We start from the raw sequence: 15,064 nt of genomic DNA, 5'->3' as shown, positions 1-15,064 counted from the left end.
CAGGCAGGTGCAGGGGCTGGTCATCCAGCAGAGCAGTCTGTAGCTGCACCCTACCGCTCCCTGAACCACGTCTTTATGAGCTCACCAGTGCCACCTCATCCCTGTCTGGGAGCTGTCAGTGCCAGGAGATTCTAGTTTTGCCTCCCTGCTTGACTGAGGAGTGGACGCAGGGTGGGTAGGCTTCAGCCCTAAACAAGCCTACAGCAGTCCTGGGCTGGTGGGGGGCTGATACTCAGCTGAAGGCACTAAAATCCTTCCTGATCTAGCACCATACCTATGGGGAGCAGATCAAAATAGGTAGCAGTGGAAAATTCAGTAGGTCACATCCCAGTTCATCTTCAGGGCTACTTGGAGCCAGCCTGTGGCTGAATTGATTAGAAACAGACAGAAGCATCTCAATTTAAACACAGCCTTCCTTTGCTTCACCAACCCTTCCCTGCACTGAACTCGGCTGTCCTTGATCGCTTTGCGAGTGTTCACGTACAAATCACAGCTTGCGCAGCGCCTGGTTTGGCAACCCCGATCCTTATCTCAAATCAAATAATTTCTTATTCCATTTTGGCACTAGACTCCCCTTTTATAGAGGCCAATCGCAGGAGCTAATAAGTGACTAAATTCACCACAGCAAAGCAGGCCTGCTGCTGTCTGGAGGATGAAAGAGGTGGTGGTTAGCTTCCAGGCAGCCAAGACAGTTTGGGGAACAGGACAGTTTTCAGCCCTTATAATGTGAGGACAGGTGAATGTCCCAAGCTGTGTTTGTGAACCAAAGCTGGCCTCGGGCCCAAGCCCTTGGACTTCGCCCCTGCCAGCCAGCGGAACAGAAGGTGTTTCTCCCTGCTGCCCTTGTCCTGTGCTGCTACCCAGGTGTCATTGACTTCCCCTCAGGACAGCTCTGAACAAAGCCATCCCAGTTGCTCATTTCCTTTCAGCATGACTGCAACAAAAGCAGGAAAAAAGCTGCTGGTTCCAGGTGATTTCAGTGGCTAAGTGGTTCAGTGAGTGACCAAGCTCCAGACCCTCCTATATGGTAAGGCAGCAGTTAAATAGATTAGTATGCTCCACAAGCCCAAGATCCTACATCCAACCTTTCCGCATTTAAGCTGGATAAATATTAAACTCTGTAACGAGCCCTTGGCAGTCACTGAGGCTTCTCACTGAGCAGGAGATCGGGGAAGAATCTGGATCCAAGTACCCTTGGACAACTTGGGGCATTACTGCCACCCACAGGAGAAGAAAAGTGCTTTCAGCACATTCAATGTTGTGCTGCCACAAAGTCCTAAACGTGAGGCTGAGCAGGTCTAACTTGAAAGACTGGTGTTTTCAGAATAGGGTTGTGAGGGCAATACCCCCCAGGCCCACTGCCCTGCTCTGGATACAGGCTCCAACTGATCAAAGGTCATTGTGCGAGAGGCACTGGCATTGCCCAAGAGACGCATCAGACTTCTAACAGCAGCCAAGTTTGGACAGAAAAGAGGAGGTTGCACCACTCCGAGTAACAGCAAAAGCACAAACAACAGGGGATGGGTCCGTAAGCCTTGAACTGGAGCCCTTGGGGCTCCACTGTGGTACCTTACACCAGTGTTTCCCAATGTGCAGCGGCACAATAGTGTGCTGTCAGAAATGAACAGGTCTGCCGTGGAATTTTGCCACAGCAAGGAGCTACAGCTGAGGATGGGGAGTACCTTAACAGGTGTGCTGCAGAAAATCTGTATTAATGTGAGTGTGCCTTGGGCTGGAAAAGGTTGGGAAACACCGCCTTACATACGTAGCTGACTACTGCCCTATGGTGGTCCTGACTGCAGAAGTTGCCTCGTTCCTTCCTACTTAGAAAAGCCTGTAGGACTCATTGCAAAGGATTTTGCCAGATTCAAAAGGAGATTCTCCAATTCCCCTCCCCTACCGCACTTCACCCCAGACTTGGCTCAGCTGCTGAGGTTTGTAGAGTAACTTAAATCATTTGGGAGACATCCAGGGCTTTATAACAAAGCTATTAAATGGCAGAGCCCTGAAGGAGAAAACAAAAGCATTAGATAACTAAATGAGTCTCCTTTGACTTGGAAGAGAAGTCCACAGTCCTAAGGTGATGGGGACAAACTTCTGGGGACTGGGCTATAAAAATCCAAATAAACTGGCCATTTCCCAACTGCTGGTCCACACAGAAAGAAGCCATTCAAGAGCTCCAGGGGCAGGGGAAGATCATGGCACTTTCTAAAACTGATTAACACATTGTGGAGCTTGAGGTTGTTGGTTGTAGCCATGTTGGTCTAAGGACCTAGGCAGACAAAGTTCTTTGGGTAAATCTGATATCTTTTATTAGACCAACTAAAATAGTTGGAAATATCCTTGTGGCACTTGTTCATTCATGAGACCCTCTCCTAGCTAACAAAATGCTACAACTGGTGTCACACATTTGATGGCGGGGGACTGTGCATACGGTTTGCACGAGTCTCGTATTTTGGTAGAGAGACAGCGTCCAAGTGCATCACCCATGACCTGCAGTGGGGGTACTAGTGCATCTGCTCAGGTCAATGACTTACACTTTACCAGGCTTGTACCAAGGGCACAGTTAGGCTGTGACTGCATAAAGAGAAACAGATTGAAGGTGCTGCTCTCTGAGCAGACTTGATGTTCCTCTTCCTCCAAAGCCAAGCCCCAACTACATTAAACAAAGCAACAGGGAAACAAAGCTGCTGACTCAAGCTCCCAGAAGGAAGTCCTTTCACAGGTGTGCCTCCTAGAAGAACCTGTGTAAGGCTGAAGCTAAAGGCTGCCAGGAGTGTTCAGCAGAACTGGTTCCTGTGGAGTCCGCAGATATATGTGCAGTTAAGAGGCTCGAGCCAGTTAGAAGCACTGACACTTGGGACCATTGTGACTCTGACAGTCTCACAGGAGAACAATCCCCCCTGGCTTTTTTGTACAAGACCTCAGCTAAACAGCAAGGAGGAAGGCCTCTTCTCAAAGGTGGTTATTCAATGCTAGGGGGAAGCATATGTGATGATGATCAAAACAGTCAGCCTGAAAATCCCTTCCCTCCCCAGTTGCTGGTTTCTCTTGTAATATGATGGCCTTGCTCTGACAGTTAGCAGTCCTCCTCAGTATCACTGAATATCCTACCTACCACTGCGGCACCAGCTGCAGTTAAGGGGCTGAGGTCATTTGACTGACAGCAAGCATTACTGGCTTTCAGTAGTAAAAAGATGCTGCAAAGTCATGCCATGCCCATTCATAAGTGGGGAAAACAGGACTGGAACACAGTGGCAGATAGGGAACAGAAAAGAGCAGCATCTCGAGCAGAGGAGGGGGATCGGGTGGCACCCAGGGGGGACATGGCCTTAAATTTGTAGCACACCTGCCAAAAAGGCTGCCCCGACGTAGTGAACAGAGATGGTAGGTTTGCAGTATCATTCAAATGGCATCTCAGAAATGGAACACTGTAGGGTTCAGTGGACGAGGCCCCTGCCCTGATCCAGGAAGTTACTATGGTTTTAAAACACTTCCAGGCAAACAGCAGGTGTTAAGTCAATATTACTGATGCCTGCCCGTCACTAGGAAGCACCTTACAAAGGAAAGAAGGGCTTGATACCGATTCTTAATTCCCCCACTCCTACTATCACCTTTGGGGGAAAAAAAAAAATCTACTGAGAAGGTAGTTAGTTGCTCTAACACAGGCACCCAGCCCTGCCTTCGTCTTGGGAGCCAGGGCTCAGTATTATCACTCCACCCCAGCAGCATTGGGTACAGGAGCTGGTCTGTAGCAGGGATTGGGACTTTGCAAACTACCTGTTAGTTAGAAAAATGAAATAAAGCGTAAAACTGGTCCTTCAAGTCAGGGGGTCAGGGAAAAAAAAAAGCCCTGGCTACCCTCCTGGCCTTTCATGAGAGGGTTTGGACACTCAACGTGGAGGATCTGAGTCCGAGCTTTCTTTCAAGGGTCCCCTGTATCAGTCCCCACAATTCCAACTAACACCCAGCCAGCTCCCAAGAAGCTCCTTCACTGGTACAGGCCCTTGCTGCTCCCCAGATAACAGGTTGCATTGAAATCAACTCAACAAACATACACAGACTTTGCCGAATGGTTAAATACAGACACTTGTGCTGCTGCTAGCCAACTGAAGGGCACCCTCCCCTTCCCTCCTTGATCCCAGCAGTAGTGCCCTCCATCCATCCGATTTAAAAGCACAATCACTCATGGAGCGATTTAAAACTGCCAAAGAATGAGAGAGACATTTTTGGAAGGGAAGGCATGAAGAAGGACCCCCAGGAGACACCACAGTAACACTAGTTTTGGGGACTGACTCAGCTTTTTTTCTTTTTACAAACCTAATCTACATACATTTGAAGGGACTTGGAGGACAAAGGCTAGAAAAGCGGTTGTAGAGACATATGAAAAGAAAAGCTGTTATTGCAACCATGTAGCCACTTCCAGCAGCTTTTCCCCAAGTCACTTCTTCAGGCGTTATCCAAGATGTTCCACCCACACAAAACTGCTGGGCTCGTCCATGTCATTTACATGAGCACTTTAAAAATGGAAACTTCTCCAGCTACATCTTGACAAATCAGTTCAGAAGCGAGAAGCCAGCACAGCCCAGCAAGTAAATGCAGCATACAAAGTTACATATGTACAAATCAAGCTCTATTTCCTAGGAGACCTTGCCCCAACCCAGATCAGCTCCTCCCATGAATGAGAGGCTTTTAAAATTTTTACATTCAACTGCTTTAAAAACAAAGCCAAAAAGCCACTCAAAGCCACCAGTGTCTCAGTGACCCCCCAAATTTCCAGAACCTCTCTCTGAGCCTGCCAAAGGTCCAAACCAAAACAGATGCCCAAAAGAAACAAGTGAGGTTGGAAGCAGCTTTAAATGATATGAAAATCACATTAAACAGGCTACATGCAATCATCTAATCAGTGCCGTCTCATGATTAAGCATTTCCAATGTCCATTATTTACAAAAATACCATAGATTTTTCTTCTCTTTTTTTAAAACAAGTCATTTACAAGAATGCCGAGTCCAAGTAGGACTGAAACATGAGTTAGCTGAATGGTACAATTCAAAGGCTTTTGCTCACCGCTGTCGGTTACATAAGGTCCCAGGGACTGGACAAGGAACTACAGCACCCACATCTTTTAAAGCCTAGGAGATGTACAGAGACTGTACAGTCAACCGTCAACCTTTAAGCTAAGGCCACCTTCAAAATTTGCATAGGTACAGATGTGGGATGCACACCAAACACAGGGCCCAGAACCCAACTCTGCTTCTATCACACACTCCAGCAGCACTGGACTCCCTTGGTTTTATTGCTGGTCCATCTGACCACCAAACATTTTTCTATTCAAAGGCACTTAAATCTCACAGCCAGCTTTGTTTGATGTTCTGATAAAAAAAAAATGTATGGAGAAATGCAAGCTGCAAAGCTCCTCCCTTCAAGCAGTAATGCCTATAGGGTAGCAAAGGACAAGCTAATTGTTTTGCAACTGGTTGCAGAAAGGATGACAAGGCAGTTTAGCTCTCAAACACCTAGGCAGAGCTTCTCTGTGGGCTAATGGGCAGAGCTTTGCAATTAAAAACCAGGTCTTTTTCTTCCCTGCCAAGACCTGAGTTCTGAGGTCTCCCCAAAAAGTGAACAACAGACCCCAAAGTCATCTATGCTGCGAGAGGAAAGGAGAGGATCCTGATTGGCCTATAAGTTACACATCACTACCTGTAATTGTTTAATTCCTTGTGTGATTCACACCACTTTGGCAGTGACTGAAAGGAGGTATCCAATGGCTGTTTAGTAATGGTGATGAAAGCTGGGTCTCAATAGAGTGCATCGCATTGAAGCTGTCCATTGAACCAGTGGCACCATTTTGTTTGGTTGCTTTATCAGCTGCCTCCATAAGAGACCAAGCACTAAATGAACTGTAGAGACTAAACACAGTCCATTTCCTTAGGGTTATGTTACAGTCCAAAAACCTTCAACGTGACTCACAGGCCAAGGAGCAAGTTAGGTGTGAAACAAGGAAAAGTAATTGAAAAAATAAAGTGGCACAGCATATTTTGTGTTAAAAAAGACGAGAAACTCCATGTGCAATAAGACCCTGCAACCTCTGTGCTCACAGCATGCTGCTTCAGTCCGTTTCCCTAACAGTAAACCTGAAGCAGAGGTGCCCCAGATGAGTCAGTCTCTGTGTCCTGGAAGGAGGAATCTCTGCTCGTTGGAGATCCTTGAAAAGAAAGGAGAATCGATAAGTCCTCACAGAATCACACCCACTACGGCTAAAAGGTCTTTGAAAGCCAGACAGCGCTACCCCAAAGGGCCTCATGCACTGTGTGGGAGAAGAGAGCTTCATGAAGCCCTCAGCCAAGAAATAACCCTGGAGTTTTACAGTATTGGAGGAGGAAGGGAGAACTTCACATTTACAGGGAGGACCAGTCTCTTAGCCCAAAACAAGGGTGAGGAAAAGAACCAAGAGATCTGCTAATAATGTTCTTCATCTGCTTTGCTTCCATTGTAAATTGCCTCAGTTTGTATAATGCATCCAGAATCCCATCCTGAATCAGGATTCTGATTCCTTTCAAACTCTGCCAGAATATATGGGCCTGAAAATTCCCAGGTCCAAGGAGCAGTGTGCAGGAGGTCTAAGATCTGATTGCCGTTTTATTGCTTTTTGCACCAGTGAGGGTCTACATGGGAAACACTCTGAACACAAACCCCAAACTCCATTCAAATGTTTAAGTGTCCACGAGTCTCAGTCATATACCTTCCAATGCCCAAGCCAGGTATTATCCCACTCTTGACACTTGGGGAGGCCTGATCATCACTACTATCACTGATTATTACCACCATCACCATAAACCTAGGAGCCCAAGATGGACCGGTTACCTGCAGCGCTGTGCCGCCTCATGTTCCTGGCTATTACATCTGCTGGTGTTTCCTCTGATATCTGCACAGCCAAATCTAGAAAGAAGATTAGGATGTGCTGAGAAGAGAAATACCTCAAGGTGTACATAACCCTGTGCCCAAAGCTGCATGCTAGTATAACAAGCTCTCCCTCTAGAGTCACGATCATTTGTTTCTTAGGGATAACTAGGTATTGATTTATTCTGTAGCTGTATAAGAGGACAGGTGCTTGCCTGAACATTGTAGGTCCCTCTGCTAATTACTTCAGTGCAAGGAATAGTAACATTTTAATGAAACTAGGAGACCACAGTAGACCAGCTTTTCCCATTCTCCCTTCAAACACCCTCTCATCAATACTCACCTCTTCAAGCGTCTCTAATGCAATGTGCCTTGTAGCTGATCCTACTGGTTAGATTCAAGCTACAGAGAAGTAGGAGAGCACATTTGATAGAAAGAGGCTTTCATACTCTGCAAGCAGTCCCCCTTCCCTGTTGAGTTTTGATCACTTCTGATATCAGCAGGTAACTAGCAAGATGTAAGTAAAGACGACAGACTGACAAGCAGTCTCATCAGGCACCCCAGATGATCTGCAATATTACTGAAGTCTAAGCATTTGTTTATGCCACAGCAGTAGCATGTCCCAGGGAACACGGGGCTGGACACACCAAGTCCACTGGTCTCGGTCTTCAGTGGCCTGAGGGCAGCGGCTCAGAAACCAGACCATAGCAGCCTCAATGGCCAACACTTGGCTCTGGAGTGTGTCTGTGGACTTGGGGTGGCAGTGGTGCATCCTCCCCAGGATGCACCACTGCCATGACACAGACCAGCCCTAAGTTACAAATGGGGTTTGGGGAGAAGAATTTTTTCAAGAGAACCAAAGGGGTTGAAGAATAAACATGGTAGGACTAGGATTCACATGACTTGAGAAACCTTACCCCGATGTCCAGGCGTGCTCAGAGAGAACAAGTGTCTGATGCACAGCCACGAGGAACAAGACAAGGAGCAACAGCCTTAAATAGCAATGAGAGAAATGCAAGTTGGATACGAGGAAGAAGGTGGTTAAGCACTGGAACAAATCACCTACAGAGACCAGGGAATCTCCATCCTTGGAAGTCCCTAAGAGCAAGTAAGACAAGCACTCATCTAGAATGGTTTAGACAGGGCTGATCCTGCCTTGAGCAGGGGGGTGGACTTGAAGTGACCTCCCAGAGTCCCTTCCAGACCTACTCTTCTATGACTCTGCCTTGCTACCAGAAGGTCCTCTAGGCTCCACACAGAGACAAAGCAAGACAGGGAAGAAAGCAACAGAAGGAAGCAAACTTTGTCTAGCAGCATTGGGCAAGCGCTGATGAAGAGGGCCAGCTGAGAAGTCTTAGTGGAAGGGCTCTAGCCTATGCCAGATTGCTGGGTCACCTGTTGAGTTTGGCTCCTGGTCTCACTTACTAGGTTACAGATGGGGAGGGAATTCAAATAGGGTCAGAATGACTGGCCCCTCAGATCGCTCACTGGCAGAGTAAAGAGCAGTGTGTTTTCTGGAAGCGTGCACTGTAGATCATTGAGGGTGACTGGTGTGAACTGAAACTGTTCAGCATTTTGGACATGAAGGATTCCTCCAACCCAAAAGCAATCCCTGAATCCACAGTTTAGTTATCAACTGCCCCCCTGCAAAATCTAGTTGCTCTCAAGTCTGGGGCTTCAATACCTCAAGAATGAAGCCAGCCCTTGGAGAGGGGGCTGAGCAACAACGCCGCTCTAGGAAAGGAACTTGCACATACCATCTTGGCTGATGACTACGGACTCTGGCATGGTTTCGTTGCCACTGTCCGGTGGGTTGCCTCTGCTTGTCCTCTCCTCATGGCTCTGGGTCGCAGGGATACAAACGTGTGGCCGGACCCTGCTTTTCCGGGTGCTGATGCGTATGATGCCTCGGACCAGCCTGCACTCCGCATCCTGCTCATCCAGGTTGTAGTCCTGAGTGATGCTGTTGATGAGGTCCGAGATTTTGTTAGTCTTCTCCAGGAAGACGGTGTCCGACGTGCACTTGGCCAGCTCATCGATTTGATGGACGCTGAACAGCTCCGTCAGTTTCTTGAAGATCAAGACATCAATCTCCCTGCTGGACATGGAGCTGCTCATCTCGCTGAGGTCCAGGTCAGACTCGTGGAAGGAGTAATACTCCTCAGAGCTCCGCTGGCTGCCAGGGGGCGGTGGCTTTTCTATGCTGTTCCTGAAGGTCTTCTCTGGTAGGGGCTCCTTATAGCATGAATCTGCTTCTAGTTGGTGGCTGGGGCTCCGATTTGGATAGACAGGGATACCCTTCAGTTTCACATCTGGGTAACTGAAGCTGCTCCCCATAATAGGCTTTCTGCTTGGGTTTCCATTCTTTTCAGTGGGGGACAGGTTGACAGGACTATTGTTAGACAACCGTCCGTTATACTCTCTGTTCTTCCCATCATCTACCAAAATCTCAGCGTGTCCTGTGTAGGGGATACGAACGCTGCAGTCCTGACAGCAGCCCCCACAGGTCACTATACAGCAGAAGACAGCTTTGTAGGTGCTCCAGGCCTGAGACAAAGAGGAACAGCAAGAGCTCTGGGCCTGCGGAGCCTCTGCAGTGCCGGAGATAAAGGAAATTGTTTCCGTCTCCCTCCCATTGGAGTCCCTGGAGTCAGCTTTGCGGGCTTTCCTGCCCCGTGCTTGCTGAGCTGCCTTATGGCTCTGCTTGAGTTCAGGGGTTGATCCACTAAACACTTCCAGACTGATGTCACTCTCCTGGGATGGGGTGCACCTTTGGGGCACAGCATCCTGGTACAACAGGTTCATTGGGTACTTGCTGCTTAATTCTTGAGGGTGTCCTGCTCGCCTTCCCCACATGGCTGCCCACCTCAGACACCTGAAGAACAAAAGGGCTTGTATCAAGGTCAGGGCCACTGTCACCATACCTCTAGGGCTAGCCAGTGTCTAAAGACCATAAGAAAATCATTTTCTGACCCACCTCTGGGCCAGGGCAGGCTCATTCCCTACAACACGTTTCCCAGGGCTTTCATCTGTCTAGTTTTCAATATCTTCCAACATAAAACTGCAAATTGGAAAAGCAATTTTAAGGCAACTTTAGCAGTAGTTTCAGAGGCATCAGGGTCACTAGAACTTTCAGAAAATGCTTCCCTGGCACAGCTGGAAGGCGAGTTTGCCTCTGGAGCTGCTGTTCAAGAGGCATAACAATGACTGGCACCACTGCAGGTGGGGCCAACTGACAGTCTCCCTTTACACATTCTACCTTTGAACAATTTCCCCTTTGTCTTGCATTCTTTAGGATTAAGCTGGGCTCCAAGAATGAGCCGTATCCATTTCAAAACACACCATGCCCAGGAGAAGATGACAATCCATTGATCATTATAAAAGCAGCCAACTCAGTTGTGGAGCTCTCAGCTACTTGGCGTTAAGTGAATTCAAGGGATTTAGTGCTAGCATGAATTGTTTACAACAGTTATTGCCATGTTGTGCTAACCACCTCGGAGAGAGACTTGACTGTGTTTCATTTTTGTTTGCATCACTGACACTTTTATGAAAGTGAACAAAAAAAAGTTGTTGTCAAGCTGGTCTCAAATCAGCCCTCGGAAGTAAACTGTGAAGCGTCGGGCTGTATTTGACCGTTATACTGTTCCTGCCTGGGCACCTGGCTACCTGTGACAACTGAAAAACAAAACGCTTGGCAAAGGTACTTCCTTTCTGCTCTCATCTATCTGCATCCTCTTCTAACACAGTATGCAGACTTTTAGTTCCAGACATCTAGCAAACAGCAGCTGGGCAAATTAAATCTTTGTGTGTTATGAGGAAAGTTAAATACCTAGAACTTGGGCTGACATGTACCCGTCTCTTTCTTGCTGGGCTGTAATTGTGGCCATCCATCCCCCACTCTCTTTGGGGCCCATCATTCTGCAGCATTTCGAAGCTTCTTGGATAATGCCAGCCCTTACTAGTCTGGGCTGATTATTAAGTTGTCAGAACCTGGCTGCAGTTTGCCTGCTTCCTGCGAAGTTCATGCTAGGATTCATTTTAGGATTTTAGGAAAATCCTAAAATATATCTGTCCTACCTCAGCTGGCCACTGCCACCTTTTAAAGGCAGGAGCATTAGACCCCATGAAATAACAGGCACTGCAGGGGATGGAGGGAGGGGTAAACTCTCCAGCCCCAGGTACTGCTGCTTTCTAGTGTCATTTTTGCTTCTTTACGTTGGCTGACACGTATAAAAGCCCATCTCCTGGGAACTCCCTTTCACATATTCTCAGTCCATATTTTAAGTGTAAACACCCAGGCAAACTGCTTTGTAAAGCAGCCGAGCACTTGGGGCTCCTGCTGGGTTTGGCAGGTGCTGGGAGCACGCCGCATTTTTGCAACAAGCCAACACCTCGGTTACATCCGGTTGTCACGCATCAAAAAAACCCGTCCAAACTGATGTGGGATGTGACCGTGGGCAACAGCAAAGGGTTATTCATCCTCACACCGAGGTCCCACCATGAGATCGGACACGTCCTAGGCCGTCAGTCCCTTACAGATGTAAGATCCCGAGATACGAAGGCAGACTCGCCAGGTTACTGCCCCCCAATTCTACAGAAGATAAAGGGGCGCAAAGAGCTGGACCGTCCTCAAGTGATACTCACGATGCGGGCAACAGCCTCCTCCTGTCTCCGGCGGCGACAGCCTTCAGGAGACGTCTGGCATCTGTTCCGGGGGTCGCTCCCCCGAGGGCCCGGGGCGCGCGGAGGAGGACGCGACGCCGCGTCTGGAAAGGGTGGGACAGAAGGGGGTGTTCAGGCTCTCCGAGCCGCCGCGGCTCTGGGTATTTCCGGCCCCTTCTCTGCCCCGACGCGCGACACCCGACAACCTGCGGGGTGGGCCCGGCCAGGACCCCTGGGCCCGATCCTGCGCCGCTCCCCCGGGGAACGGGAGGCCTCGAGCCGCAGCCGGGGCCCGGCGGGGGGGGCGGTGCCGCGGGGGGTCCCCGGGCCTGGTGTTACCTGCCGAGCCAGGTGAGCGGCGCCCGGCCCCTCCCTCACCTGGCCAGGTGCGCCCACGTGACCGCGCCTACGGGCCGCCGCGCGGGACACGCTTCCTGCCGACGCGAAGCTCCTCTCCGCCGTGCCCCGCCCAGCTCCCTCCCTCCGCCCGGCGCGAGTTCTGAGCCCGGAGCTGCGGCTCGCTTTGCCGACCTATGAAATGGGCGTACTGCCGCACTAGCGGCTGGAGCCCCTCCTGCAGCATGCCAGAGCTTTGGGGTTGGACTCGATCAGAGCTTCCCTGAAAGGGTCGGGAGCAAAAATGGCACTGGGTCGGGACGGGTCCTGGTGTGAAGCAGCCTGAGCAGCTGTCCGGCACCCTTCTCCCTGAGAGCTGTGACACCGTGAGGAGGTGAGGGGCAGGCGGCAGCCCCGGCGCCTGGGAGCGGGCCTTGGCCCCCCGGGCTCGGCGCAGAACAGGGGCCCCGGCTCTCCCCCAGCCTTAGCTCTGCCCTGGGTGTGGGCCGGACAGCCTTGTACTGGGGACGGAGCGGAGAGGGGCTGCGGGTGCAGGCACGGGGCGCGGTGACGACGAGAAGCAAAAGATCGCCCGGACTCTGACGCCTTTAGAGAACGGTTTCCCTGCGAGGCGTGAGCTGCATGAGGTAGGAAGGGAAAGCATCTCTGCAGCCAAAGGCCAGGGCAGATGGAGTGCGACCCCCGGCCCCTTTACGCTGAACTGGAAGTGAACGCGCCTGAAGCACGATGACGTGATGGCTGCGGAGAAGGGGGGAGGCAGTGTCTGGCTAGCAGGGGCCTGCAGAAAGCTGCAATTCGCACTACAACTCAAAGCACTGGCTTGTTAGTCTGCATTGGGAGCGTGGGCTAGTGGCTAGAATACCAGATTGCCGTCCCCCCCCGGACTCTCTGGGGGCTTCTGAATCCTTTTATGATGGATGTGCTACTGCAATCTGCTGCTCCACAGTGTGCGGTGACTGCATTCTTGAGTCATGCTGTGCTGTGCGCACACTGCTCTCTGCTTCACTCCCTCCTTAAAAGACCCTTCTCTCAATGAACCTGGAAATAACAAGCGAGTGAAGAGAGAATTTAAAGAAGCACACACATAGGAAATCAAAGCACCAGAGTCACTCTGAAGAAACCTGCGAAACTAATTAGCTCAAACTCCCTGCCCACTGTGGGAATGATAGCTAGTTCTTCTACAAAGGCCTGCCTCCCCTCCTTGTAATGTCTGCTGTTCCCCCACCCTCATAACTATCCCCCCGCACACTGTGGCCTTGTCATTCCTTATATTTGGAGACGATTAAAAAAGAAAGAGACATCACATGGTTTCCTGGCCTATGTCTGGGAAAGAAAGCATCACCTAATTCTACTTGCTATGGCCAAATGCCTGACCCCCCTCTCACAGCATCTGCACACCCTGTAGACTCTGCTTTGGCAGGAAAACGCATCTCATTTGTTCCTGCCTTCCGCACGCCTGCTGCACACCGGAGGAATGTCACGTAGTGACTCTAGTGAGCGTGGCAGAGCCAGAACACCTGAGAATAGTGTTGGGCATGCCTTGGGCTCGTGCCAGGGAATGGCTACATGACATCTTGCCAGTGTATGACACATGCGAAGCAGGAGTGAGTGGGCAGGGCACTGTCCAGCAAGGTGCAGACATGCCCTCTGAAGCAAAAGTGCACCCTGCTGTCACCCGCTCTGACCAAAGCCTGGGTCGCATTAAGACATAACACTTGCACCATGGTCTTTGTGCATGGACCTCAAATGCTATGCAAAGGCCACCCTCATTTTATAGATGAGGAAACTGAGGAATAGCTGGATTACTGCCAACAGTTGCAAAACAGGCCCCTGACTTGGGATGCGCATTGTGAGACACTTCAGGCCCGATTCTTAGAGTAGCTGAGCACCCACAACACTTAGTGACTTTGCCTAGGATTGGGGCTGGGAAGCAGGTCCTGAGGCTGAGACGATCAAAGGTCTGTAGGGACCTAACTCCCACCGATTCCCATGGGTGTTAACAACTTATACACCTTTGAGGATTTAGGCCTCGATGCCTGGGGCTGGGCCCCACAAAGATGGAGTCACACCAAATCAGACCCTTTTGCAAATGTTGTCCCAAAGTAACGTTTTTGAGGTTACCTAACCTGTCAACCAGAACCCAGATCTCCTGACTCCCAGCCATTGGACCCTGCTGCCTTCTGTGGGCCAGCAAATGTAAGCACTGAGCCCAGGAAAGCAGTAATCTCTGGTCATAATGAATAAAGAGGAGAAGCAAGTTCCAGAGTGAAAAGTCCTCCACTGGAAGTGCCTGGTAACATGACAAATCCCACAGGATTTAAGCATGTGGTCAGAAATGAGCATGTGTGTAACTGCATCACTAACTGGGGCTTTAAGATATGCCACTGGTTTTATTCTTGGTCTGCCCAGGATCTGATCTTTCCAATGCTTACAGATAGCCATCACTCTTGCTGCCAGGCCTTCAACTTAATAGCCAGGTAGTCAAGCATTACCCACAGCAGGGTTTGGAGGTGTGTGGTCATAGACTTTGTGTTCTGTACATGCCATTCCTGTGGTTCCTAGCTTCAGCATCCTCTCTCGATGCTCTGTCACTGAGCAGTAAGAGCTGGGCATTCAGGAAGGCGTTCATCTCCCAGTGCCCCACTGCAATGCCCAGAAATGCAGAAGGATCTGAAACAAAAGAGCAGAACCACATGAAGCAAGGCCTCCTACAAAGTGTCCAGTGACCCCTACATTTCCTGACCAGAGTGGGTCTTCAAGGACCCATAAAGGCAGGAAAGTTTTAACTCAGAAATTTAAATTTTCCCTCTGATTCCAAGGGGCTCTGGATCAAGCCCTACGTCAACTGGACTTCTCATAGACCTGCCTACACTGAATGTGCTTGTTTAACACATTCTACTGGTACAGACCCACTGCTGAGAACAGCGATGATACCTGCATCAGAGACAAGGCAGCAATAGTCACTGGCATTTCAGTCCCCTCCTTGCATGGTCCTGCTCTGCACACTGTGAAATGAATGTCAGTGACTGGTTTACACTGGTGCTGCTGGGGTGGTGCCCACAGCAGTGGCAGCAGTGCAGCAGCAGGGATGTGTAATGTAAAGAAAATACATCTAGTGCAAACATGTTCCCTACTAGCCTGAGGG

General features: G+C 49.8%; 1 protein-coding gene across 2 annotated transcripts in view; it reads right to left on the bottom strand.

Moving 5' to 3' along the window:
• Window positions 1-4,304: 4,304 nt before the first annotated feature.
• KDF1 (keratinocyte differentiation factor 1) overlaps window positions 4,305-15,064 on the bottom strand; it is a 55,350-nt gene continuing 44,590 nt past the window's right edge. Inside the window, exons 6-10 of one of the 2 annotated variants that reach the window (XM_090057024.1) lie at window positions 14,416-14,589; window positions 11,545-12,957; window positions 8,658-9,775; window positions 6,865-6,939; window positions 4,305-6,205 (exon numbers count right to left, since the gene is read on the bottom strand). In XM_090057024.1, the coding sequence (XP_089913150.1) occupies window positions 6,123-6,205; window positions 6,865-6,939; window positions 8,658-9,756 (1,257 nt within the window). In that variant the 5' untranslated portion in view covers window positions 9,757-9,775; window positions 11,545-12,957; window positions 14,416-14,589 and the 3' untranslated portion in view covers window positions 4,305-6,122. The remainder of the gene's footprint in view (window positions 6,206-6,864; window positions 6,940-8,657; window positions 9,776-11,544; window positions 12,958-14,415; window positions 14,590-15,064) is intronic. The other variant, XM_090057025.1, reaches the window with a different exon arrangement.

This window comes from Crocodylus siamensis, chromosome 7, assembly GCF_052110815.1.
Source record: "Crocodylus siamensis isolate JL-2025a chromosome 7, ASM5211081v1, whole genome shotgun sequence".
Taxonomy (NCBI): Eukaryota; Metazoa; Chordata; order Crocodylia; family Crocodylidae; genus Crocodylus; species Crocodylus siamensis.
Note: the sequence above shows the minus strand (reverse complement) of the source record. Positions and strands in the feature narration are given on the sequence as shown.